General features: G+C 45.2%; 1 protein-coding gene across 7 annotated transcripts in view; it reads left to right on the top strand.

Annotated features, from left to right (window-relative positions):
* The window catches only part of tenm2a (teneurin transmembrane protein 2a), a 205,346-nt gene that overhangs the window by 169,265 nt on the left and 8,152 nt on the right, over positions 1-27,929 (top strand). For 2 of the 7 annotated variants that reach the window (XM_070962078.1, XM_070962080.1), the window contains 22 exons: positions 1,015-1,137; positions 2,552-2,757; positions 3,391-3,586; positions 5,572-5,673; positions 6,139-6,333; positions 7,800-8,000; positions 9,882-10,067; positions 11,136-11,162; positions 15,570-15,716; positions 16,038-16,248; positions 17,789-17,908; positions 19,449-19,710; positions 19,993-20,260; positions 21,452-21,595; positions 22,877-23,126; positions 23,554-23,574; positions 23,693-23,922; positions 25,339-25,493; positions 25,803-25,904; positions 26,215-26,388; positions 26,725-27,362; positions 27,713-27,888. In XM_070962078.1, the coding sequence (XP_070818179.1) occupies positions 1,015-1,137; positions 2,552-2,757; positions 3,391-3,586; positions 5,572-5,673; positions 6,139-6,333; positions 7,800-8,000; positions 9,882-10,067; positions 11,136-11,162; positions 15,570-15,716; positions 16,038-16,248; positions 17,789-17,908; positions 19,449-19,710; positions 19,993-20,260; positions 21,452-21,595; positions 22,877-23,126; positions 23,554-23,574; positions 23,693-23,922; positions 25,339-25,493; positions 25,803-25,904; positions 26,215-26,388; positions 26,725-27,362; positions 27,713-27,888 (4,134 nt within the window). Of the gene's footprint in view, positions 1-1,014; positions 1,138-2,299; positions 2,758-3,390; positions 3,587-5,571; positions 5,674-6,138; positions 6,334-7,799; positions 8,001-9,881; positions 10,068-11,135; positions 11,163-15,569; positions 15,717-16,037; positions 16,249-17,788; positions 17,909-19,448; positions 19,711-19,992; positions 20,261-21,451; positions 21,596-22,876; positions 23,127-23,553; positions 23,575-23,692; positions 23,923-25,338; positions 25,494-25,802; positions 25,905-26,214; positions 26,389-26,724; positions 27,363-27,712; positions 27,889-27,929 lie in introns of those variants that run through there. The other 5 variants (XM_070962082.1, XM_070962079.1, XM_070962083.1 and 2 more) reach the window with 4 other exon arrangements.

Genomic DNA, 27,929 nt, shown 5'->3' with positions numbered 1-27,929 from the left:
TTTACACTCATCCCTGTGCGTGCAAACCTTGGGCGAGTGGAGATAGAATTTGACAAGAGGGAAATTGATTCCCAGGCTTCGGATGCAGGTGTTATGAGACTCATGTGGTGGGGATGAGACCGACGTTGAGAGGCGTGCAGTAACACCTACATAATGCATCATACACAATCACGCATCCATGCCATGTGCATCCTCCAAGGTCTCATCACAGTGTTCATGTATATGTGCAACACTGCAGGTGCACTGTGCCTTTTCTGTAACGCTGTTTTAAATATTCAGACATGAGCAAACGATGCATCTTCAAAAGCATTAGAGATTAAAACAAACACGCAAGAACATAGTTGTAGACTATGGGAAGGAACTATTTTCTTACTGTGTACAGTTTTATCAGGCGGCTTCCTCTCTCCTGTTTTTTTCGGGGGGTGGAGACAGTTGGCAGCAGGCTAAGGAGGGGAGAGACACAGGAGGAGTAAAGAGCTGACAAAGTGAAGAGTGAACATACTCGGGCAGTCCTGTTCCACCAGCACACAATAACACAACAGAGGACAAAAGAAGAGGAGAAGGGAAAGGAGAGTCATGGAGCAATCTCTTCAGAGACCAATCTGTCACTTGCTCACCGTGGGATGCTATAAAGGCTTACAAATAAAAGCAAGAGATGCTGTCAGGTTGAAAGAAGATTGTGAGAGGTTGAGGTAAAGAAAGGGAATGAAAGAAGGCTCTTTACGGTTTTTAATTGTCTGTTATGTTAGACCTGCCTCGGTTTTTGTGCTGAAGGCTACCTGCCACTGTTTTTCTGATTGATATGCACTAGTAAGTATAAAAGCTGCACTGGTTGCCGCATAAATGACAGATCAGACATAGAGCGCTGGCCTCCTGTATTTCTTAGGCTTGATGAGCTTTCAAGTGCGGCTTTTTTACATACAAAGGCTTGCAGACAACTCACCGTTCAAGTCATGTGTCCTCACACTCAGTCCTCTTCTCTCTCTCTCTCTCTCTCCGTCCCTTTGTGTGCAGCAATCAACTTGCTGGGTTTGACATGGCAGCTGAAGCCATCCGAAGGCCCCGTGTTAAACAACGGACTGGGAGCCGGCTTGCCTGTCAACAGTGACGTAGCCACGCTGCCCTCTGGAGGCAGAGGTATGAACTACAGCGCACACTCCCCACATAAAAATCCACACGTCGCATGCAGAGTAACAAGGTGGGACTGGGCTCTGGACGACATTACAACCTGCTCTCGAAAGGATCAGGCTGCCGATATTCTTTTTATTGCCGACAAATCGCATGAAAATGAATAAACTAATAACAATAATTGTCTGTATATTCAAAGCCTGATAAGGCTTGTCCTCTCTGTGTCATAGAGCAGTATTAAAACTACTGTTACTGTGACAGCAAACATGGCCACTTTTAGTATATTTTCACTCAATACCATACACACAGATCTGATGCTGTAAAAACACACTAGCAGGCTAAATGTGCGTTAATTTGCAGCTGAATATAGTGCGTTAAAAATGCAGTATTTACTGTATATATTTTTGGTCTTCAGTAAGAACAAATTGTCTCGGGGCGAAAGACAGGCTATGAAGGTCAGAAGCTATTGAAGGACAGACTAACACATTTGTTGAAAACAGCATTATCCTTTAAGGCTTTTAAATGCTACTTCTGCTGCGTGTAACATACTAAAACAGTCCAGCACCCAACCAGGCTCACACTCGCTAAAATGTTTTCATTATTCATGGCACAGTACTAGCTGTGCTATCAGTATGTGCTGTTTAACCACTCCGCTGAGTTGTGTTGAGCTAGGTTTATCGTCTCAGTCAGCGGTGAGGTAAAACACCAGCCCCACACCCACACCACCCCCACCCCCTCTTTTAAGGCCCCCATGCGGTTCTCTATCTATTTTTCTTTCACTCGCTCAATCTCGTTCTGTAACACACACAGCATGTACTATAGATACGTGTGGGCTGCTGCTCTGTGTCTGTATTCTGTATTAATGAGAGGACTGTTGTGTTGTGCTCCCCAGCCGTCTGGGCCAGATGCTGCTGTTGTTCTTCTCATTGTTACTTTCATTTCTTCACTATTCTGCACAAAAACACACACACACACACACACACACACACACACACACACACACACACACACACACACTCACACTCAGTCTTTCTCTGTCAACACTTTACTATTAGATGACTGACCTGATTGCAGGATGCTGTGTGTTTCTGTGTGTGTGCCTGTCTGCATGTCTGCTCGGAAAGCTGTGCCCTGCAGTTCAATCAGTTCTCTCTCATTTTAGCCCAGACAACAAAGTCCATAGTCCTGCAGGCTCTGCTACAAAAGCATCATTTTGCGTCGCACCATCCCATGTAACAACACTCATTTTAATATAAACTGTGGGCGTGCAGTTTGCAGAGCTAATGGTGCTCGTCCTCCACTATTCAATGGCCATGAATTTTTATAGCGGATTATTTCCAGTAAACTGTGATGATTAACTTTTGGCTCTGACAATCAAAGCCTATAATCACAGATTATGCAGTTTCTTTCCCCCTCGCTCCAGGCCCATGGGCAGGCCGGAACAGCAGTATAGACACAGGCAACATTGAGGTCGGGAGACGGGTGACCCAAGAAGTCCCTCCAGGAGTGTTCTGGAGGTCCCTGCTCCACCTCAGCCAACCACAGTTCCTCAAGTTCAACATCTCCCTCGGCAAAGACGCCCTGTTTGGAGTGTACATTCGCAAGGGGCTGCCTCCTTCACACGCACAGGTAAAGTGCAAGCAGGTGTAGATTCTCCATCTTCTTTACCTTTAGGGTAATGGACTACTCACAGAATTATCATTCTTTTCATGAGGGACAATTCATCTTCATATTGATCAACTAAAATGGAGAACACATAAAAAAAAAACTTTCATGTGTCATGGGAAATCTTAAAATTCACTTGTGATTCATTGTAATAGTTGTTTGAAAAAATTAATTTAGCCTAAGATTTACACTTAATTAAATTTCACAGTAATGTAACTTTTACTGCCTCTTATTAATTAGAACTGTTCAATTAACAGCAGATTTGATTTGTAGAATGGGATAATTGCATCCAGATAACCATTTCACTGCCTGACCTGACGTGAGCTGCTAAGACCATGTGGCTACTGTGCAGCAGTAGAAAAGGAAAGAAAACACACTTTTTGCAATGTTCTCAGAAACCTTAAGAGAATGACAGCCCTCAAAGATTCTTCTTGCTTCCCTTCCAGCCACACTTACTTCCCCCATCTTTTAGTTCTCCAGCATACAGCTATGGGTCATTTTTCAAAGTCTAAAAAGTACCACCGCAGCACTTCATCATTGAATCATTGATTTCATACATCCATTCAACCCAAACCTCTCTCTTTCTTTCTCCTGCAGTATGACTATATGGAGCGCCTGGATGGGAAGGAGAAGTGGAGCGTGGTCGAGTCTCCGCGGGAGAGGAGGAGCATCCAAACTGTGGTCCTCAATGAGGCAGTGTTTGTCCAGTACCTGGACGCTGGTGCCTGGCACCTGGCCTTCTACAACGACGGTCGGGAGAGAGAGACGGTTTCTTTCAGCACAAACGTCATGGGTGAGACAGAGGCAGGCTTTGCGGTTGTGGATGGAGGGAGGGAAAGAGGTGAAGGAGGAAGAGACAGGTTGGGAGGTGGATGAGATTGAGCACAGGCATTTAGAAGATGGAAAGACTGGGAGATTAAGCAATTCGCTGCAGCGATACTGATTTAAAAGAGTACTCCACCGATTTAACATTGCGTTCCATTGTTGGACTCACAATGGACAGTTTTAAAAAAAAGATTTATAAAAATTGATGCAGCAGAACCAGAGACATCATCTTTTTTATTGCATACATTCTTCTTCCTTGTCAAACTCGGTGCCTACATTACCTACAATGCAACTGGGCTAATATAGCCTCAAGTCACAAGCTGAGATGAGTAGCAGGCTACAGACGTCTTCTTTCTTCTTTCTAACTTCACAATCCCAGATTTTATTTTTTCATTTTTAAACAACACATGCTGACTCAAGTGACATCACTTGAGGTAATGCATCAGCCACAGAATACATTACATAACTATGTGAATGTCTAAAATAGGTAGAGACCCCTTTTAAGAGGAACATGGTAGCATTTTAGTTCAATTTTTCCCCAGTATGCTGAAGACCTCAGACAGTCACAGGGTGCAAAAATACCACCAGCATCTGCAACAAAACTGTATCATCAATGTTAAATAGCCACAAAAGATGTGTGTTTGCTAAAATGTCACAGGATAAATTGATGGTATGCATTCAAAACAAAGCACAATTTATTATATCAGAGAGTAGAATCACTTCCACGGTGTTTGTGCGAGTGTGAAGAGGATAAAAATCAACCAGCAGTAAAACCTCAATTGTCTCTAACAAGATTTGAAACCAGAACATTGATGAATCCAAATGAGATACCACTGCAACCCCATTTTTAGAACCTGAAAAAATGCGCCAGATAATTTCAATTGTGTTGGAGGCATGAGTGTGAGAACAAGGGGGATGGATGGAGTCAAGCCGTGTGAAAGAATCCTTCACCGTCGATATCTGGCAGTAGAACTTTCAGCGGAAGTGGAGAAAAGGAGAGGCAGAGGCGGCAAGCACAGAACTGAAGTGAATAGTGAAAGAGGGAGCTGGAGGAAAGACATAATGGTGGGGGCAAAGCCAGAATGGAGTGGAGTGAAGGATGGGAGAAGGAGGAGCTGAAGAGGAGAGTGAAAGAGAGGGTGGTATTAGGGTAAGAGGGAGACATGGGGCTGAGATTTGGGGGAAATGGCTGAGGAGCCAAAAAGAGGGAGGAAGCATTAGAGAGGGAGGCAGTGTGGAAAGGCTGAGTAATGCTTTGTGTAAGATGAGTGGAAGCTGGAAAAAGCATGAGGGTAGGAGGAAGGGGCGGATAAAAGTCCAAAATGCCTCCTTATCATTAGCATCGACCCTGTTTCTTCCCACCAAACTGTTCTCTTGTGGTAAGTGGGTTAAGAGGCACTAAGAGGTGGATAGAGCGCTGAAGTCATGTATGCACACTGCCAGAAAGACGCACACATAGTCGGGCTAAAATCTGCCTAATTGCACCAAGCGACCACACCTGGATGAAGTATTAATGACATCGGTGGGGCCCGAGTGAGGAGTAAGCACACAAAACAAGGGGAAAAGTGGCAGAATATAGGGAAGAGGCGGGGGGGTGAAAGAGCAGCAGAGGGGCTCGAGAATGTTGGTGCAAAGCAAGGGAGCGCTCTTATTTTCTGACACAGTGAGCAAGAGAAATGATGGGTGGATAATGGATAGCGTCTCGAGGAATGGCTGAGACAAAATGCATTCTCCTCACACTGAAAAATGCTCTGAAAAGGAATGCACGGAATCTTGGAGGAGGGCATTTGCTTTTGATGCCTGTGTGACTGCGAGAGTCGGAGCGCCTTGACTCGATTTGTAGTGTCTTAAAAGAATGAATGGTGCCAATGATTTAATCGAATGCTTTGATGCTTGCCATCAAACTCTCTCACCCTCTCTCGCTCTCTCTGTCTCACTTTGTCGTCTTCACAGATTCAGTGCAAGAGTGCCCGCGCAATTGCCATGGCAACGGAGAGTGTAATTCTGGTGTGTGCCATTGCTTCCCAGGATTCCACGGCATGGACTGCTCCAAAGGTATCGGGCTGCTTGCAAAATGTGTTTCTTCTCTACCATTCCCACCATCTAATTAGACGAGCGGGCGCATTTCAGCTCTGCGTGAGCGAGCAGAGAGAATCAGGAGCGGTAAGATGGCGTATGGCCTTAGGTGGAGCCGAGACAAGATGACTGATGATGAGTGGCAGCTCCCCCGGCTAACATCTCCCTGGCTCGGTGCTCACCTGGGATAGACAGCTTTGATGAATAGTTTAGTTACCTCTGCCTGTAATTACTCTTAATGTCATTGCCACTCTCCAGCCCCTTAACCACTCAATTCGCCCTCCTGCTTGGTGAGGTGTTAGTGGGGTTAGGTGGGTGTGGGTGTGTGCGTGGGTGGCATGGCTTTTCACTGCTTTGAGAATCTCTAAAAAGCCTGCTAATTGTTTTCCTTTTGTCATGCACAGAGTTTAAACTGCCCCTTCCTCCCTCTTTCCATTCCTCCAGCGGCGTGCCCGGTGCTGTGTAGTGGCAACGGCCAATACGACAAGGGCTCCTGTGTGTGCTACAGCGGCTGGAAGGGACCCGAGTGCGATGTCCCCGTCACGCAGTGCATCGACCCTCTTTGCAGCGGCCACGGCACCTGCACCGACGGCAACTGTGTGTGCTCCATCGGCTACAAAGGGCAGAGCTGCGCAGAGGGTGAGAGGAGGCAGGGTTGGTGGTGCGGTGATCCTCGAGGATGTAGGATGGTCTCATTTCTGCCTGCTGTTTACATTTCCCTGCGCTTGTGGGATTTGACGAGTCACAGTGATTATTTCAGAAAGAAACATTTGCACCACAACAAACACATCTCGCACATTCGCAGACGGGCACACGCACTCCTTCTGACTCCAGTTAGACAGCTCATCATAGCATAATTTCGCTCTGACTGAGTGTACGTTCCTTCCATATATACAGATGAAGTATGATACCGCAGCCAAACACATCAGAGATTTTATTAAGGGATGAAATTGCTTCTATTGATCCTTGTTAAGAAGGATCAGCCCGCCACATTCACTGTCATCACCAAGATAGAAAGCAAGAGAGAGAAAGAGAGGGATGCGAGACAGAGGGGAGAGGTGAATATGTATGAAGAAAGAGAGAATTGGAAAAGGAGGGAGAAGAGAGAGCGCAGTGTGCCAAGGGTGAAGATGAAGAGAGGGAGAGAAAGATGAAGGGAAGAAAGGAGTAGACTGACAGACAGAAGAAGTAAAGACACATGGTCAGAGAACAAGGTCAGCATTTTCTCCTGCTCTTCGTTTTTTTTTCTCCATCTCCCTCTCATCCATTTTTTCCCTCCTCTTCTGGTCTCAAATCTGATATTCATCACAGCAGAGTCCCTCAAACAATTTACCTGGAGTGCCAGCGACATGAAAATCGATAACAGTGATCCGCCGTTTCTGCCAGGCAAACAGAAATGGAGGGCCGAGGTTATGTGTGAGCGCATGCTTTTTTGGATGCGTGTGTGTGTGTGTGTGAAGGGGTGCGACGGGGGTCAATGATGCCTGAGAAGGGGGAGGAGGAGCGGTGAGAGAGGTGTCAGACAAAGAGGACGAAGAGAGGGGGGAGGTAAAGGGGGAGCGACCGGGACAGAGCAGCGAGAGGAGGCCATAAGGGGGGTGGGTGGGTGCTTTGCCGGGAGGAGGTAATTTGTCAAATTGGTTTTCACTCGCTGCTTGGACTCAGAGCTGCCTGTCAACCTGGCAGACTGACAGTGTCAGATTCTCCCCCATGCATTAGCACATACGCACATACACAGTAATGCATACACAAGCGCTCACACTGCATAATGTGTCAGTGAGGCTCCCTGCGCTCTCAGAGTGGAGCACATTTTCTACTATGCCCCAGTTAGAGACTCAGCTATTCATTAGTGTGTGCTTTAATTGCCTTAGTAATATGTGTGGTGATATTTTCTTTTATTTCATTATCTTTCTGTGTACACAAAGAATGAAATATGTGTTCTGCCACGTCTCTTTCTTAAAAAAAAAAACCTCAGAATAGTTCATTTGTTTCTAATGTGACATGTTCTAGCCTGTGTTGGTTTTTTGTTCATTTGGTTTTCTCTCTATCTTTTTTTTTTCTTTTTTTTTTTTGTCACATCGGTGTACCTGCCTGGCTTAATGCAGTGGATTGCCTGGATCCGACCTGCTCCAACAACGGAATCTGTGTGAATGGGGAGTGCCACTGTAAGCCGGGCTGGGGAGGGCTCCACTGTGAGCTGCCCAGGGCCCAGTGCCCAGACCAGTGCCACGGCCACGGTGCCTTCATACCAGACACTGGGCTGTGCAGCTGCGACCCCAACTGGATGGGACCTGACTGCTCTATGGGTAAGCATGACTGCAGCGCTGGTTCAGCTGCAAGAGTCAAATACACAAAGTAAAGACAGAGTTTGTGCTGTTATAGTTCAGAAAATAGAGCTTTTACTGACTACCCACTATGCCAGCATATTTTCTGGTCCCCTAGGATACATGGCTAATTAGTTTACCATTTTATTTTATACTGCTTTGGTTTTCAAACTGTGTTTGGATGAAATTTACAAGACCACAAATAATACAACTTGCAGGGAAATGGGATACAGCAACTGTTATAATCTCTAAGCCAAACTGGAACAAACAAGAACAAAATGTGACAAGTTTTTTACTGTCAAGGCGATATAAAATCATGTCTGTCAATAGACTGTCAGTGACTGTATGCTTATGACAGCCTTTTACGATTATGAGGGTAGTGCTCAAAATACAAAATGGGCAAGACAAGGCACTTTTATTTATACAGCACATTTCGTTACAATGGGCTGTACATAAGAGTAGCAACATGTAACATGTATAAAAGAATATAATAAATAAAAAGGCAGCAACATCAACAAAAGAGCAACAAAGAACATTTTTAATAAAAATGAAGAATAACCACCCACAAACAATACCAACAATCGCATAACATACCCCCGCACCTCGCCCACAGACTCTAACACAGACCCCCCACTCACACAGAGCAACTAATTAGAAGTCTGGGGAACAGAAAAAAGTTTTAATTTTACTTTTAAACAACACTGGTGTGACAGAGATTGTTTGTTGCAGAGGCCAAAGTAAAAGCTCCTCCATCACATTTTAAACTGTTTCTTAAGTGACTACTGTACATAAATGCCAGGGGTTTGTTTGCATTGTGGGTAGTGACACATACCTATATTCAAAGGTGGAACAATGTCCGTCCGAGGCTGCAAGAGAAAAACCGGGTGTGCTCTGCATGAAGCTCATGATTCCCAGCTGCCCCCCTGGATAGAGAAAAAAAAAAAAAGAGTGATGTCGCTTGTGAGAGTACCTGAGTTTATGCCCTCTATAATAAAATACTCAACTTCTATGATTCTTTATCTCAGTAAAATAAAGTTGTTAAGCTACCTCTGTAAGAGAGACAGCAACCCCCAGCCTCGCGACGCTTCCCATCTCAGGATCTCAAACAGAGCTCCAGCATTTGTTGTGAGAGCAGCAATGCTTAACTTTAATAAAGACAACATTGTTCCACACCGCAGGATCCCTCAGCAAGTGTGCATCAAAACATCTGTACATACCACATTCCCCGCACACCGGGGGTCCTGGGTACACGAGCGAGATTGTCACATCTCACCACATGCACTATGGCTGCCTGCAACATCTGAGGCTCAGAAACAGTGACTGTAATGGAGGCTCAGGAAATAAACCCAGTATTCACACTGATTTTAATTGAAGGTGTAAGATAGAGAATTGTATTTAGTGTAATGTGGGTTTGATTGTTTTTGATTGTTTGATTGTGCAGCCATGGGCACTTAGCAGCATAATTTGACATTGTTACTCATTGTCAGAGGGGATGAAGTCAAACATAGTACTGATTTTTTGATTTTTGAGGGTTGCACTTTCAAACTAAGGTTTCAAAGTCGAGGCTTTTAGATGTCCTGATTACATATTATCATTGTTTCAGTGGCATTTAAATGGATGTATCTCAACATGTAGTTAGGCTGAAATATAGACATTTTGATGCTGTTGAAATGGCAGATATGTAACCCAGACCTCTAAAAAACTCATCTGGACAGCCTTTGGCCTGCAAGTCACCAAATCAGCACTTACTGGATAGCATTTGCATTGCGTTAGAGTGCACATGTGACAGCCAAATACAGGCCTACATAAAACATATGAGTCCTGAAATCATGTTTGTGACCCAAAACGTCTCATCTCCTGCAGAAGTGTGCTCAGTTGACTGTGGGACCCATGGAGTGTGTATGGGCGGAGCATGCCGCTGTGAAGAGGGCTGGACCGGAGCAGGCTGCGACCAGCGTGTGTGCAACCCTCTCTGCATCAAACACGGAACCTGCAAAGACGGGAAGTGCCAGTGTCACCAGGGCTGGAACGGAGAGCACTGCACCATCGGTAAGCACCTCTGTGTATTTGTGCGTGCGTGCAGCGGTGTGTATTTGATGTGTGTCTGCGTGTCAACACGTGGGTGTGCACAGAAACACCAGCACCCAGTCAGACTAAAGTGGCAGCTCCTTTCCACTTTGTTAAAGGAATTTGGAAATGAAAAGTGGAGGCAAAAGGCAGTCCTTGGGGGATACGAAGAAGGAGAGCTGGCGTAGGAGGTGGGCGAACTGAGAGGAGGGGAGCAAACTTCTTAGAAGTCGGGGAGGGGGGATGACAAAAGAACATGATTTAACTGTTTTTAGGTTGCCTCTCAACTGCAGACCCCAGGAGTCTTAGTTTCTGTGGCCTTTGAAACACCAAAGTTAAGTGATGAAAGGTGAAACTCTTCACCTCACTGTGATCAAAAAATATCTCTCTCACATTGTTTGTGTACACGTGTGTGTGTGTGTGTGTGTGTGTGTGTGTGTGTGTGTGTGCGTGCGTGCGTGCGTGCGTGCGTGCGTGCGTGTGTGTGTGTGTGTGTGTGTGTGCGTGTGCATGCACACAGTTCTGCCGCTGTGTGTGAGTGTGACTTTTTATGTCAGTCAATCACTGTGTCATATTGACATCACTGTCACTTTGGATGGATGAGTGCCAGATTCCTTTGATTCACCCACAGTGCTTTGAGACACAAAGTCTCATTTCCCTGCCACCACAAGCACTGTGATTGCAATCTGATACACACACAAACAAACACCAAAGCACACACAGAGCAACACATATAGGCACACACGCACACACACCCGCACGCCAACACATATATATGCACAGGGGAACAACAGTTTATGATCTCCCCATTTCCCCCATCAGAAAGTAGGGCAGCTTTGACTGCTGCATCAGCCCAAGATGAAAGAGTTGTCAGGCCTCAGCTTGGCGCAAAGCACACTTCACTAGCACCAGGCACTCTCTGTGTTAGCTTATCTCAGCCTGCCTGTTGTTCATTTCAGCTCTGCATGATGTTGCTTGCATTTATTAAAAAAAAAAAAAAAAAAAAACTCTCCCCATCTCTTACCTTTTGCACGTTTTCTCCCACTGCAGACCATGGGAGCATGGTTGACAAAGCAGGTACCGTATCTGACTCTGGTGTTTTGTTTCTTAGCCTGTGGTGGTAGAAGCTAGCTGCTGCATTTGTGGGTTTTGGCCTGGCTTGGCTCTGTAGACTCTGTGGTGCTATCTGTCTGTAGATTAGGGTGCCAGCCTCAATGATAACTCCCTACATGTAGCGCACTCCCATTTATAGCAGTGCACTACAGCAGGGGCTAGCTGTCATTGAGCCTAGATGTGTTGTGGGGTACTATAGAGCCTAGTGTGGTATCAGCAGTGTCGAGGGGCTGTGCTGTGAATGTGTGGATGTGCATGCGTGTGAGTGTCTTCTTCTCCATCTTTCTAATGTGGAAACACAAACACATAACTCTGCTCAGGTATTCTGGTCATGTATTGCGTAAACACAGCTGCTTCACACGAGGGGAAAATGATGAAAGAACTTTTGAGGTAATTGGTGAATTTCATAGGCCATTGATGCGAGGCCTTAATGTGGTGTCAAAAAACACAGAGCTGTAGCGTGTGTGTGTGTGTGTGTGTGTGTGTGTGTGTGTGTGTGTGTGTGTGTGTGTGTGTGTGTGTGTGTGTGTGTACGTTTTGGGTATATGTGGCAACAGTTGTGGCCATGGTAGAGTGGCTAATAAGTTAATTTAGTGTGCATGTGTGTGTGTGTGTTTGATTGTCTGTGGGGGACTCGCGCGTGCACAGTATTAATTCCAGATTTTCTATCTTTTCATCAAACCCATCTCCTCCAAAAAAACACCAAATAGTTTAGTCAGATCACACAAAGATAAACAGAATCATGACTAAGGTTAAGACATTGACGAGAAAAGAGGCGGGTGCAGGTCTAGGGTGAGTTGTCTCACACACACAGCAAGAATGCTTAATAGATGGCCCCACAGCTGAACCTCTGCCAGAGCGGCACAGATTGCCTGACAGTACACGTCCCCAGAGCACCATTGCGAGTGTCCTCTCACCCTCTACGCTTAATGGAATAGCTCTCATTGTTTTATGAAGTGCCGGCCCAGAGAAAAAGGTAAATTGCAGGGTTAAAGAGGGAGCAAGACGAGGAGAGTGAAGAACAGACGGAGGGAAGCAGAGAGACAGGTCAAAGAACATGTGTGGTAAAGCTATCAGTGTAATTTCAATGCTCGCTTATTAAGAACAGAGGAGGAACAGATGAGTGGAGGTCTATTTGAGAAAGCGCAGAGATATCTGGTCCATCTATAGCAGTGGTCCTGGAGCTATGCCTGTGACCTTTACTTTATGACCTTTAGAGGAGACGGAGCTGGAAACGCAGGGAACGGAGAGAATGGTGGAACTTTTCAGCACAAAGTCTGGACTCTGTTTCTTTAAAGCACTTTGTTCTCATCCTTTCTGTCTCTTTCTCTATCTCTGTCTGTCTCTCACGCTCTCTTTCTCACTTCCTTTTCAGAGTTTTACACAATATCTTTCTCTATCCAGTCATATACCCCCCCGCCACACACACACACACACACACACACACACACCGCACACCACACAAGAGTGTGTGTGCTGACCCATAACCCAAGGCAATTTCTTCTCCTTTTTAAGGGGATTTCATCAGAGTCCAACTACATTAGTGGGGAGGGTAGACTTAATAGTTTCTGAAATCCCACTTTATTCTAGTTAGTATGAGGGGGTATCGACTGGGCCCTGGCATTAAAGAGAGAGGAGCCTCGTGCCGGCCTGCCCAGGCAAGCCGATCAATGCCCACTATGGATTGTCCTGTCCGGGTGCTTCATAAGTATTTGGCTGCTTTAAATGGCAACTCCATTTAACAGGCAATCACTGCTAACTGCCTTTGTTCCCTGAGCTCAATACTTGGGCACAATCTATTCCAGCCTGACTGTTAATACAGCGTCATGAGCAGTCCCCTGATGCAGAAAATGGTAATAATTAAAGATAAAAACCTTTGATTTGATTCCTCTTGTTGAGCTGAAAAACGTGGTTAAGCTTCTCTGCCTCTCCCCCCACCCCCCACACAAACACACGCACTCTCTCACACCCACACAAACACACACACACGTATCCTTCCCCTCTCCTCCTCCCGCCCTCTTCCTGGGAGTTCAAACAAGATGGTGCACTGTCTTTCTCAGAGTCCTTTGTTGACTTTCCCTGGTGTTTGAGACATATGATAAAATGCCAATCGGGGTGAAATGCCTGTTAATTTAGCTGCTGCCACAGTTTAGATTGCACTATTTGTATTCATAATGCATGGCTTTATTGATGCGACGATTTGTTAGAGGGCAAAATCCTACAGTGCAACTTGAGTGAAAATATGTTCATTAATCTGCTGAACAGGACTCAATGAAAAGCATTTCATATTCATAATCTCTTACTGGGTTATTTTGTCCTTCCTCACTCTGTCAGCACACCACTACTGAGTGGGAAATGTCAGGTCATATCTCCAGGGTGCATCGTGCTCTGTGTGTGTGTGTGTGTGTGTGTGTGTGTGTGTGTGTGTGTGTGTGTGTGTGTGTGTGTGTGTGTGTGTGTGTGTGTGTGTGTGTGTGTGTGCGTGTTTGTGTGTGTGTGTGTGTGTGTGCGTGCGTGCGTGCGTGCGTGCGTGCGTGCGTGCGTGCGTGCGTGCGTGCGTGCGTGCGTGTGTGCGTGTGTGTGATTAAGTACCTATGCGTGCATGCACGTATTGTTTTATCAGTCAACCCTGTCTTTGCTTCCATCTCCCGTGGGTAGACTTAAGAGTGTCGCATCCTGCTCACTCATTTATTGAAGAGGAAATCACTGTGACAAGTTTGTTTGGGGCTCTTTGTGCTGCTGGAGAAAACATTGTCATTGTGTGTCATCATGCCTTTTTTTTTTTCCTCTCTCCCTGATAGATTATAATGTGGCAAACACACAGTCTTGTGTTAGAGCTGAGGTATTATTTGGAGCGATACAGGAAAATGGTATGACAGGCCAGGAGTTTGAAAGCCTATCTGAAAGAGACATTGATGGGCAACAGTCTCTCAGTGTGGATGCAAACTCAAATCAAATAGAAATATAAAATGTCACAGTGAGCTTTCAGAAACAAAAGTATTTGTTTCTTGACATTTAGTGAATGTTCTGATTTGGACCCAGTTTAGCAGAATTATTTTGATATACATGTGATCTTCCTGGAATAGCTTGACATTTTGGCAAATTCACTTATCCGCTTTCTTGCTGAGTCAGATGAAAAGATTGATAACACTCTCGCATGTGTCCGCTCAATATGAAGCTGGAGACAGCTGCTAGTTAGCTTAGCTTTGCATAAAAACTGGAAACAGAGGGAAAGAGCTAGCCAGACTTTATTCACAGTGTAGAAACAAAAAGTTGTGGATTGTGTGCAGGACTTTTTCTTGGCTTTGCACACTAACTTCCTGGAGTCTGTGCTGGCTGTCTGGCAACCATGCAGCGACAACAAGACCCCCCCCAATTTTTAATCGAATGAGATATAACATGTTTATAATTAGTGAGCTCCACAGGTGCTGTTAGGTTGGCTATTTCCAGTCTTTATTCTAAGCTAAGATAGCTGCTGGCTCCAGCTTCATACTGAATGAACAAATAGAGTGGTATTGATCTTCTCATCTAACTCAGTGCAAAAAGCAAATTATTGTATTTCCCCAAATGCCAAGCTTTTTCTTTAAAATTCCTTTGCCGGCACAACAGACCAAAAGTTACCAGATATTGTGACAATCTGGCACTTGCCCTCTGTAATTGCAAATTTCCTTATCCAGACTCCCTTAAAATGTCTGCTTTTCCCTGCTTCAAATTCACTCTTGAGTTGAGGGTGGCCTTGCTGTGCTGGTTACAGAACTTTCTTGGCTCCAGGGCCTCAGATTCTGGTAGGGCTTTTTGCATAAGCTAAAGTGAAGGTTTATTAGTTCATCGAGTTCCACCGCACAGACACACACTCGCGCGCACGTACACACACACTCCATCAAACATAATCTCATTCTCTCATGAGAAAGCGTTACTCTCAGGCCATCAGAATCCCATTACCTACACTGAATCATAAGTAAGAGAGAGAGAGACTGTGAGAGAGAGAGGGTGATGATCGGGTGGGGCTCTATCAAGTAAGAGCTCTATCCACCTCTGACCACACATACACACACGTTAGCAGCCGCCCCACTGTTGTAGAGACACACAGGTGGGAAGGTGTGCATGAGAATTGACCTGCTGAATTGGATTGATTCTTGAACAATCAATACTTACAGCGTGCTACCATGTGGTTATTAAATTGAGTCAGACTCATTGGTCTATCATAACCGTATGGGCGTGTGTGTGTATGCAAGAATGTTGCGTGTGTTCATCTGTGAGCCGTTGATAAAACAAACAAGCATCACCCTGCCTCTCTCCCATCATCCCTCCCCCCTATTTTCCGTCCTTCTCACCTCCCTCCCCCTCTCTCCTCCGGTCCTCTCTTCGCAGACGGCTGTCCTAACTTGTGCAACGGGAACGGCCAGTGCACCATGGGACAGCAGAGTTGGCATTGTGAATGCCAGACAGGCTGGAGGGGCCCTGGCTGCAGTGTTGCCATGGAGACCTCCTGTGCTGACAACAAGGACAATGAAGGAGGTGAATTGGGGGGAGCAGGAGAACGTTTTTGGTACAATTCTTAGAGCGCAGCCCTCAGTTACGAATTCCTCTTGCAAAAATAAAAAGCTTGTGAAGGGAATAAAACATTATAGAGAAAGATAATGAATTAAAATGAGAAATAGAATTAAGATAGAGGTCTCATGGGAAGAGCCCTGACTACGAATAGCAAAATTAAACTTTCTTTTGCGAGAGAGTCTAACATTATCAAAATATTAAATCAAGGACAGGAGGAAGTAGAGGTAACGTTTTTGCATTTTTTTGCCGCACCACCTCACCGCTGCTCGTTTTTCTGCCTTTCAGATGGATTAACGGACTGCATGGACCCGGACTGCTGCATCCAGAGTCCCTGTCAGAACAGCCCACTGTGTCGGGGCTCGCGGGACCCCCTGCAGGTCATCCAGCAGAGTGCCATGTCACAGTCCCGCGTCCGCTCCTTCTACGACCGCGTCAAGATGCTTGTGGGACGGGACAGCACCCACATCCTCCCCGGGGAAAACCCGTTCAACTCCAGGTATGGCAGGAAGACACACGAACACAGGCTGTATCACGCATTATTAGTATTCACAGCACCAGTACGATCGTAGACAACTAGAGACTTTGACAGCTACCTAGACCATGACCTGAAAGAGTTACTGAGGAATTTTAGTGCTCACATTGTGGAAAATTGTCATCAGCTTGATCACGCAGCATTAAGAGCCTGTTAAAGCCACCCATAGACTTCACAGATTTGAGATCCAAGTTGGTTTTGAGAACCTCAGAACTAAGCTTGTCGTTTTAACATTGTCTTAGAAACACAATAAAACAGCATTTAGGGCATCTTTAGCTTCCAACATCTAAAGGGACTGGAGATGGAAGATGTGGATGGGCTATAATTCTAAGAAAGACTGGAAGAAATCACTCAAGAATTTGATCTGATCGCTAAAATTTGGATGTGATTATCGAGCTTTGAGCCTCTGGAGAAGTCCCTCAGTTTGAAGCTGTAGAGAATTGTCCACCTCCGTCCACACTGCCCTTACTTCATTTGGACACAGAAGAGAAGGGACAAATTTCATGCCAACTGATATCCAAACACACACCTCCCATGATATTGCTCTTCAAGGTATTTTGATATAATGTTTTATATAATGGAAGGGGTTAACTGGTCGCCTCCCTGAGTGCAGCACGAGTCGTCCAAAGTGACAGACAGATATTGATATCATATTATATCAATGTTTGACAGACAGAAATTAATTAATATTTAAAAATGTTTTTTTGGACATGTCTTTCATGTATACTGAAATATAGCAATTAATTATGGGAATCAGAATAGGAAAATATGTATTTTTATTTCACTATCTTTAATTTTCATACTTCAAGCATTTGCATGTTGCTTTAAAAAGAAAAGAAAAGAAAAGAAAAGACAGTACATGCCTGTGAGATTGCATGTTGGAGAATATTGTCACTTTGATGCTCTAGGAACGTTTGACATTTATGTGACTAAACGTTTGCCTTGAAAAATACCCTCAGTCCCTCAAATATCAAATAGACCTCAGAATGGCTCGCAGAGCCAGCCAAGATCTTAACAAATCCCAGAGCCAAAGCAGACCAAGCCAAGTTTCCCCATAGATTTACGGAGCTGTGAAACTCTGTCCGTGGTGCTGATTCTAGTCTGCATACATTTACACAAGCCGACATCAGATATTTCAAAGGAAACACCTCATCGCAGTGATGATACTGTGGTGATAGTGTTTAAATGTTATTCTATGCGTATCAGCTCTCCACAGCGCAGTCACCCACTGACACACACACACATTATCACACACAGACATACACACATATCCATCTACATTGTCATGCTTTGTTTACATGATTGACATCAGCTAATGTAGATGGCAGGGGCTGCTGATTGTTTCTAATTAATGAGTGGTAGAAGACCAGAGCAATAAATGAATGGGCAAATTGGATGATTGAGAGACGGTTAGATTAATCAAACCAAATGATTGATGGTTTGGAAGGTCGTGCTGATAGATTAACTATGGCTCCCTCACTCTGTCTCTTCTGTCCTCTTCCAGTTTGGCATCTCTAATCCGGGGTCAGGTGTTGACTACAGATGGAACCCCTCTGGTGGGGGTGAACGTGTCTTTTGTCAACTATCCCCACTACGGATACACGCTGACACGGCAGGATGGAATGTATGTACAACAGCTACCCAGCACTCCTTGCTGAAACTGTGAATCTACCTCACCACATAGATCAGATTAAACTAGATTAGATTAGATTAGACGAGATGAGATGAGATTAGATTAGATTTGATTTGATTAAATTAGATTAAATTAGATTACGAAACAATAATGATCCCATGAGGAAAGTAGGCTGTTGCAGATACAGCAAAGGAAGGGAATTTCAACTAAGAACGGAGTAAATGCATTTACAAGAGCCGAGAATTAAAATGCTGCATTCCCCTAATTGACAATATATAAATAAAAATCATCTCTGAGATGAAAATGAAATGAAAGTAATGAAAACAATGTGCAAGAACAATATGAAAACTCTGCATAATGTAAATTACTGTACCAGTCAAGTGCTTTAGAGCAGTTGCTGGAAATGAGACTCGTTTTCATAATTGATAATGTGTTGAGTCTGGTCATATACAGTCATTTTAGAACAGTGGAAGAAATTTCATGCAAAATAAACATGTTACTAACTAAATATATAATAATGAAACTAAATCATGTGGCCAGCAAAGAAACTTTTAAGCAACAACCTTGAAATTGTGGATTTTTAAGCACCATAATCCTTTGCTTTAATAGCCACTTTCTGAACACATCTGGTTAAGTCACCTGGCATGCTGTGTCTTTCTCTTTCTTCTGCAATTTCTTCCAGTTCCCAGTTTGAGGCTGCTTTAATTTGACTATTCGGTCCAATTTTCCCCCTACAAGTTATATTGAATTTAAGCCTGGCTGACATCCGTAACATGTTATTTCAAAATTTGATTCATCGGTTCCTTAGACTGACCTCCACTCATTAAATGTGCAGTTTCTGTGTTTCCTGTCTCAGGTTCTTAAAGCACTCTTCTCCTCCTCTCACCGATGCTTTCTTTACAGCATTTTTCCCCAGTTAGGCCAAGCTGACGCTGAAACATCTGAGCGCCCGGTAACATTTAATTGACCTTGTATTTCAGGGGCAGTTACTCACCACTTTCACAGACTTGTGACTTGAATGAGCATGTTCTGGTGTCCCTGCCTGACCTTGTGTAGTTTTGATGAGTGCTATTTTCTTCCAGTTGTTAGAGGCTCTTGGCCTCGGCAGTTCCAGGCACTTACAGAGCTCATGCCATGTCAAACGTGTGTATGCGACCTATTTCTAAACTAATCATTAACCCACAGCTGTTAACCATAATCGATGAAAAAAGGTTAAACGGGAGCATCTCATTAATCACTTCTACACTGAGACCAGTGTTCTAACATTGTGTTTTTTTAATATTTCAGTCCTGTAATTGTTGTTCACACAGCCTGTCCAACCATGTGTGTTGTGAAAGTTTGTTAAACAGTCGTTAAATAATTTCAAACATTTATTCCAGGTGTTTTGTGTTGATGATCTATTCCTAAAGCAGTGGAATAAATATTATATTAGCAGAAACAAACACTGGTAGTGTGTGAATCCAAATAACCGTCCACCACAGCACTCCCCATCTGTACCTCATTCCCATCCTCTTCTCGCAAACCTCTCCAGGTTTGACCTGATAGCTAACGGTGGTGCATCACTGACTCTGCGGTTCGAGCGCGCCCCCTTCCTGAGCCAGGAGCGCACCGTGTGGCTGCCTTGGAGCCAGTTTTATGCTATGGACACTCTGGTGCTTAAGACAGAAGAGAACACGATCCCGGGCTGTGACCTGAGCGGCTTCGTCAGGCCTGACCCTCTTGTGATTGCATCCCCTCTCTCCTCCTTCTTCAGCTCCAAGCCAGGGGAGAAACCCATCATACCGGAGACACAGGTGCAGTACCACTGACCTCTGGCAGCCGGCTAATCTCCTCTCTGGTTCCCTCGCTCTCTTCCCACTCTCCTGTTTGCCTGTCTCTTGTAGCTCTCTTTCTCATTTTGCTTCCATAGCTTTTCCCCCCATTTGTTCCCTGTTTCTCTATTTCTTTATTTCTCCCATTGTTTTTTTCCCTTTTTTGTCCTTCAGCCGTCAGTGGAAGCGTGACCCCCATTACTCCCTCTCTCTCTAATCCCCCCTAATCCCTCTCTCCTGTCATCTCCTGTCTTTGTCTTCCAGGTGCTGCATGAGCAGATCGAGGTGCCTGGCACGAGTCTAAAGCTGTGCTACCTAAGCTCCAGGACACAGGGTTACCGCTCCCTGCTCAAGGTGACCATGACTCCAGCCGTGGTGTCCATGGGCCTGCTGAAGGTTCACCTGATGGTTGCAGTGGAGGGCCACCTCTTCCAGAAGTGGTTCCATGCCTCTCCCAACTTGGCCTACACCTACATCTGGGATAAAACTGATGCATATGGGCAGAGGGTCTACGGGCTTTCTGAAGCAGTTGGTGAGTGAAAGGGATGGATGTAAGAGGAACTGCATTGGGGCTTTTTTTTCTCCAGTGGATTAGAAACTTTACCAGTAAGGCAGCACTGGCTATGACAGAGGGAGGGAGTGTTAATTAGGGAGCCCGAAAGAGAGCTAATATGCCAGAAACCTAGCTTCCATCCACTACGCAGTATAGCCACAGTTAAGTGCTTTTTTTTTTCCTTCTATTTTTCATTGAAGCTGCGTGTGGTTCAGTCAGCCAGCCGTAACTGTGGTGAAGGGTTATTAGCCATCAGGGTGAGTTAGCAGTTAGCTACTGGAGCAGCAAGCAGGAGTCCAGGGGAGCCTCAGTGCTATTACATTCTGCTGTCACAGTTGCTCACAGATGCTGTCAGCCAAACACTGCTGTCAGGCCACAGATGCAGTGGACATCTGGAGCTTCAGTGTGGACTAAATCAAGGGGGGGCATGCTGTTTGGGAAATTACAGCCACTCAAAGATCCTCCAGTTCCCTAGAGTAGCTGTGATTTACACGTCCCACAGAATATAAACCATATATGTGGTTTTCAAACAGTTATGTTTTGGTAACGATACTGATGCAGGTATACTGCATTGTTGTTTGCAGTGAAGCTGAAAAGGTGGTGGCAACAGCACTCTCACTGCAACTCAAGTGGGAGTTGATGTGTTAAAACACTTTTCCTTTTAACAAGGAGGAGCACAAAAGCACACGCATGCATTCACACATACGGAATAGCATACGTACGCATGCATGCAACCTCACCTCGACTCATTTTCCGTTCTTACTTCCTTCTTGTGTCTCGCCAAATGAGCTGAGACTGTCAGCTAATGTGCATGTGCTGGGCATAAGGTTTCCACCAGCAGACTTTTCACCGTGGCGTCTAGGTTTAAAGGTCCACCAGGCAATCTGTCCAATTAACAAGGTTTTTAATTGATTTAGCAGCATGTGAGAGTGATAGTTAGGTGTGAGAGCAGATTTTGGTACAGGTGCTAACTAGCTTCTCTGTGTATCACACATTTGACAACTTCAATGAAGTTTGGAATTCTGCCCTGGTGAAGTTTTGCACAGCCACTCGTCCTCTGTGGTGTCTTTCATATTTTTGTATTCTCAGGGTTTTATTTTCATCACTGCTATTTGTGTCCTACCTAATTTTTTCTGTATTTCTTCCACCTCTACTCTCTCCTGTCTTTAGTATCAGTGGGCTATGAGTATGAGTCCTGTGCCAGTCTCATCCTCTGGGAGAAGAGGACGGCCATTCTACAAGGCTATGAACTGGATCCCACCAGTCTGGGCGGCTGGTCACTCGACAAGCATCATATCCTAAACACACGCAGTGGTACGTTCGTGCATGCCCTCTTATTCCATCACAAATGAGCACAGGCTTTTCCCTTTTACCGTCTAGTTTATATTTAGCCAGTTCCCCATGTGCCACAGGTTAACAGTACTGTATATCTCACTAAACCTGCTATTGTCTTGGGGAGGCTGGAGACCACACTGTGCTTCCTGTGGTTCCTGTGGAGTTGCCAGGCGCCTCCCTTTACCTGTCACTGAGGATTTTCACAGGAAGAGCTTATGTTGTCTCACCTAGTTTGGCTCCCTCATGAACTCACGCCAGGCCAACTGAGTAAACACGTACACTGACTAATCAGTAGCAGCTACGAGAACGGAGGCAGGGTGTCGGGGGCAGAGGTCCATTTCCAGAAACTGATCTCTGAGGTGGTTGGGGAAGGGTAGAGTCATTCCTGTTGCATCAACTACTACATTATCTACACTCTGTGCAGTAAAAAACATAGAAATATAAATGGGCTGATGCACTGATGTTGACCTGCTGTGACAATCAATGTGTTAATGGAATGGACACAACTGGAGGTGTATGGAGGTATTTTTTGAAGAGGGGATTGTATCCATTGCCCCTACCTCCTGATGTTAGCCCTCTGTTCAGCAATTTCCTGAGAATGATGCAGTGCTATATAGTTTTGTTTTAGCTATCAAAAATAATGCTATAATGCAATGCCAAAAATAATAAAATGTTGCTTGTGAACTACACTGGTCAACATGCTAACATGCTCACACTAACAACGCTAACAAGCCGATGTGTAGCAGGTATAATGTTCACCAGGTTCAACATCTTAGTTTAGCATCTTAGCAAGTTCGCTCATTAGCACTTAACGCAAAGTACAGAGGATGATGTCATTAGTACTGGACAATTCAAATTGTGCCTGGATGACAGCGCTTGACAAAGAGTTAAGGGATCACCAAAGTTATTAGAATTCATCATCAGGCGGGCGTGAATGTGCCTAACAAATTTCATGGTAATCCAATCTTTGTTGAGACATTTTGCCGGCTTGCACAAATGGCAACTTTGTGGTGGTGCTAGAACATTCAGGGGATCACCAAAGTCAGTAGATTTCAGCCTCTGGGGACCATGAATGTCCGTACAAACTTTAATGGTGATCCATCCAGCTGTTGATTAGATATTTAGGTCTTCACCAAAGTGGCTGTAAAATCAGCCTCTTTTTCAAGTCAGAATGCAAAGATGTGTAAAGATCGTCGAACTGGTGATGAAATGATGATCCTGAATGTACTCATGTCACTCTCCACCCTCTCTCCTGTTCAGGCATCCTTCACAAGGGAAGTGGTGAGAACATCTTTGTGACAGAGCAGCCCCCAGTAGTCACCAGCATCATGGGAAATGGCCGGAGGCGCAGTATCTCCTGCCCCAGCTGTAATGGCCTGGCAGACGGCAACAAGCTGCTGGCCCCGGTCGCCTTAGCGATGGGCATTGACGGCAGCCTCTATGTCGGGGACCTCAATTTTGTACGCAGGGTCTACCCATCCATGAACACAACTGGCATTCTGGAATTAAGGTACAACACAAAATCAATTTTTAAAAGGAAAGGAGAAGAGGAGAAAGTTAAAGAATAATCATTAGAAAGCAGATTGAGATTTATCGGTTTTCTGATGGAAAAATACTGATCGATAAGAGAAGAGCTGGTTAAATTAAAGTATAATGGAAAGAGAATAAGGTGAAAGGCTAAATGTTTTCAGTACACAGAACACACAGGATTGCATCCTGCCTTGAAACATGAAAAGTAAGGTGAGACACTGGGGATGACGAGATTGAAGAATAATTATACACTGTACTAGATACCATCTCTCCAGGGTGGGTTTACCCATGGTTAATGTTGCTGTTCACACCACAGCCAGCTTTGTGTTGCTCTCTGTAGGTTGCTCTCCACAGACTGTGTGAATTAACATGTGTTTTGTCGTGCTTTTATCTCTTCTCCTTTGAAGGAACAAAGATTTCAGACACAGGTAAGACCCCGATGACGAAGATTCTAGTGCACATTGCAGCAAGAATATTACCTGAAACCGTCTTCAGTGAAAATATAAATTCACTGACATAATAATCTTTTCTTTTCTCTCGCCGCAGTAATAACCCAACCCATAAGTACTTCCTGGCAGTGGATCCAGTATCTGGGGCTTTGTTCATCTCAGACACCAACTCTCGCAGAATTTACCGTGTTCGCTCATTAACGGGAGGCCGCCTGCTGTCAGACAATGCAGAGGTGGTGGCTGGGACAGGGGAGCAGTGCCTGCCCTTTGATGAACGCTGCGGTGATGGCGGCAAAGCCACTGAAGCTACACTTATGAGCCCCAAAGGTGAGCCAGTGACAAAAAGGCAACTATTTTGAAACTGAATAATCCTTTTAGTCAATTATCAAGTAAAAATGTTGGCGCTCTCTAATTGCTGCTTCTCAAGTGCGATGGTTTGCTGCTTTTCTTTCATATGATCATTGTGATGGGGATAAACATTTGTGAGATGTCACCTTGGGCTGTGGGAAATTGTCACAGGCATGTTGTTTACTTTGATTAATGCGTCATGAAACCTGTATATTTAGTCATCTTGACAGAACCATGATTACAGTATGCTACATTTTTTATTTAATTCTTTAGATTCTCATGTTGTTCTCATTCAAAAACTGATTTCAAAGGTGGTTTTTCCTCAGGCAGATCCATATTAGACTTAGACTTATACTAAGATCATGATATACACAAGACATGTAACCTGAAGGCACTTTAGATTTTCCTTGATCAGAATATACGTTGTCTTTTCACAATGCACTCAACTTGTGACTCAACTAAAGCAGGACAGAGACAGAAGGAGGTTAGAAACCAGGTTAATCGTAAACTTATTAATGGAATTATTTTTGTGGATCATTGGATCTTAGAACATTGTGACACCAAACTGTCAAGGATGTCACACTGTCACATTTCCTGTCAGTGACACAAGTGTGTGTTCGTGTGGGACTGCAGATGTTGGTATATATACAATGTGTGTGTGAGTGTTTTGTGAGAGGAGATGGGAGAGAGCGGAGAAGACAATGAGGCACTGATTCCCTCTTTCCTGTCACAGGCAAAGTCAGCCAGCGCACATCAGCTCGCCCTCTCTGCCTGTTTCCTCTCCGTGTTTCTCTCACTGTCTCTCTCCACCTCTCTCGTTCTCCTTCCCTCTCTCATTTGCTCTGTGCCCTTCACTGTATCCTCCATCTGTTGTTGTGTATCTCGGTACGTCTAGGAGTTATTTTGGGGCACAGTTGCCTCAAACAAACACACCTGTCTGAATGCCTGCTGCCTGTTAGACCGACAAGGCTGACACAGCAGCGCTGGTAAACGCTAAAAAAGAGAAAGGCAGAAACAAATGAACAGTGGAAAGGTGGGGGTGACAAGAAAAAAAAAGCAGTAGGGAGAAACTAAGGAAAGAAGTAGAGTGCAACAGATCACTTGCTTTCTAAAGAATCTGCTTGCAGTCTACAATTGCCCTCTGGGAGGAGCATGAGCTCAGCTCCGCATCCCGATGACTCATCCCAAAACTAACACTTTCTAACAGTTCAATGCCCGTTCCATCACTTTGTTCTCTCTCATTCAATGAAGCATTGAGCAATTCAGCTGTCAGGGCTGCTATCCATTTTCAGCCGGAGGAAAGAGTGAAGTTTAATTGACTTAAAATGTCTATGGGTTGCCTGCAGCGTTTGAGTTATGAGTCGTCACTCATGGAGCGCATCTCTGCTTTGACAGGTATCGCAGTGGATAAAAATGGGCTGATGTACTTTGTGGATGCCACCATGATCCGTAAGGTGGACCAGAATGGCATCATCTCCACCCTGCTGGGGGCCAACGATCTGACTGCCGTACGGCCACTGAGCTGTGACTCCAGCATGGATGTCAGCCAGGTACGACAGTTAGGAGGAAGTGCAGGGACAAGAGACAAGAGGCGATGGTGTGATAGATGATGATCTAACAGCCCTGTGAGTGCTGAGCTATGACGATTGTGTGGACACATGCCAGCCAGGAGGTCAGGGAGACACTGATTTAGAGAGGGATTAAAGAGTCCAGGGATAAATGAATGGATCAAAAGAGAGTGAGGACTGCAGTCACTTAAAAAAATGAAGAGGAGATGAGCATGAACCTTGGCATCCTTTCGAAACGCCTCCATCGGCACAGATATTGTGTCATGTGTAACTTTTATCTCTGCCAACCAGGTTCGTCTCGAGTGGCCCACAGACTTAGCAGTGAACCCCATGGACAACTCTCTCTATGTCCTGGAAAACAATGTCATCCTACGCATCACTGAGAACCACCAGGTCTGTACCACGTGGCTGGATCACCACTGAAGAACCCTAAGGGTGGACACTCACTATAGGGGTTTGACAGGATTTGGTCCCAATTAGTCTTCCTCAAGCCAATTTAGAAGCAAAAGTTCAACTTCTAACACAGTTTTCAAAGTTTTGCAGTGTTGGCAACATTACTGATTAATTAGCTCTTGAAATATTCTACTGTCTGGAATATTGCTTCTTTTTGGAAAGTTTTCGTTTCACTTTTTCAAAGGCAAGCCACTGGTAACATCTCTGTTGTTGGATCGCAGGCGTGATAATTGTCTGTTGTGGCCTACAGGTGAGCATCATAGCAGGTCGGCCCATGCATTGTCAAGTGCCAGGCATTGACTACAGCCTCAGTAAACTGGCTATACATGCAGCCCTGGAGAGCGCCACAGCCATCGCCTTGTCTCACACCGGCATCCTCTACATCGCTGAGACAGATGAGAAAAAGATCAACAGAGTGAGACAGGTATGAGATGAGGGAGGAGTGCTGTACACACACAGTTGTTTGGCTATGTGGTTGTTTAAGGATGAATTTGTTAGCCTAAAGTTAATTTGTTGGCGAGCAGAAGTGACAGCACAGCTGGCCAGGCTGTGTGGGTGTCTTTTTTAAAAGATATTTTGAGAGCGTTTCAGATCTCCAGATACTACATTCAGTTCAGGCACTTTCGCGTTTCTTTTCCATTCCTCTGTTTTGATAACTCAAAATGAATTTTGCTTTTGGTAATAAATTTTCTTTCAGTGAATTTGATTTTTTCTCACGTCTCATCATTAACCGGCTCCCCTCCTCCACCTTCTGTCTCAGGTGAGCACTAACGGAGAAATCTCTCTCCTGGCTGGTACTCCCTCCGATTGCGACTGCAAGAATGACGTCAACTGCAACTGCTTCTACGGTGATGACGGCTATGCCCCAGACGCCGGATTGAACTCCCCCACTTCCTTGGCTGTGTCCCCTGATGGGACGCTCTTCATTGCAGACCTTAACAACATACGCATCAGAGCAGTGCGAGCCAACCGGCCCGGCCCAGCCGTCTCAAGCGTGGGGTACGGGGGATCTGCACAGTATGAAGTCGCATCGCCAAGGGAACAGGAGCTTTATGTCTTCAATGGGGAGGGGCTTCACATCCAGACAATTAGCCTGGTAACTGGGGAGCCGCTTTTCAACTTCACCTACGGTCCTGATGGAGAGCTGGCCATGCTGGTGGATAACTGCAACAACACAGTGAAAGTGAGAAGGGATGGTCTGGGCCAGGGAGGAGGGTCCGGCCTGCTCAGACTGGTGCTGCTGCCCGAAAATCAAGTGGTGACTCTGGGACTGGACCCCACTGGGGGGCTGCGTAGTGTCTCAGCTTTGGGCCAGGAGGTGGCTCTGATGGGCTACAGTGGCAACACGGGCCTCCTGGCCACCAAAGCTGATGAGACTGGATGGACCACATTTTACCAGTGAGTGTTTGTGCTGGTGGGAACGTGTCTGAATGTGTGCTTGTATACTTCCACTGCTTTTATACATCTGAAATACAAAATTAATGAGTTTCACAGAATTTATGGTCATCATGTTCCATTGCATTCCCAATTGTTCCTTCAACACCTCACGCAGAGTACTGCTGCCCCCCAGTGTTAGCTTTTAGAACTGCAGCCAATTACTGGAGGATGGCCTGTTCTGTCCCTCTCTGGCAGTGTGTGTGTGCGTGTGTGTGTGTCTGTGTGTGTGTTTTGAGTGTGCGCACAACATCTACATGTTGCAAGTATCCCCCACTTGCCAATCACCCTCACCGCAATGTCCCATCTCCCAGGTATGACAGCGAGGGTCGTCTGACCAACGTGACATACCCCACGGGCATGGTGACAAGCCTTCACCGTGAGATTGAACGCTCCATCAACATCGACATCGAGAGCTCCAGCAGAGACGATGATGTCACTGTCATCACCAACCTGTCCTCTGTGGAAGCCTCGTACACTGTGGTGCAAGGTAGAGACACACTCAGCACGTACAGGACATGCAGTGGAAAA

Source organism: Chaetodon trifascialis, chromosome 5 (assembly GCF_039877785.1).
Source record: "Chaetodon trifascialis isolate fChaTrf1 chromosome 5, fChaTrf1.hap1, whole genome shotgun sequence".
Classification (NCBI taxonomy): Eukaryota; Metazoa; Chordata; class Actinopteri; order Chaetodontiformes; family Chaetodontidae; genus Chaetodon; species Chaetodon trifascialis.
Note: the sequence above shows the minus strand (reverse complement) of the source record. Positions and strands in the feature narration are given on the sequence as shown.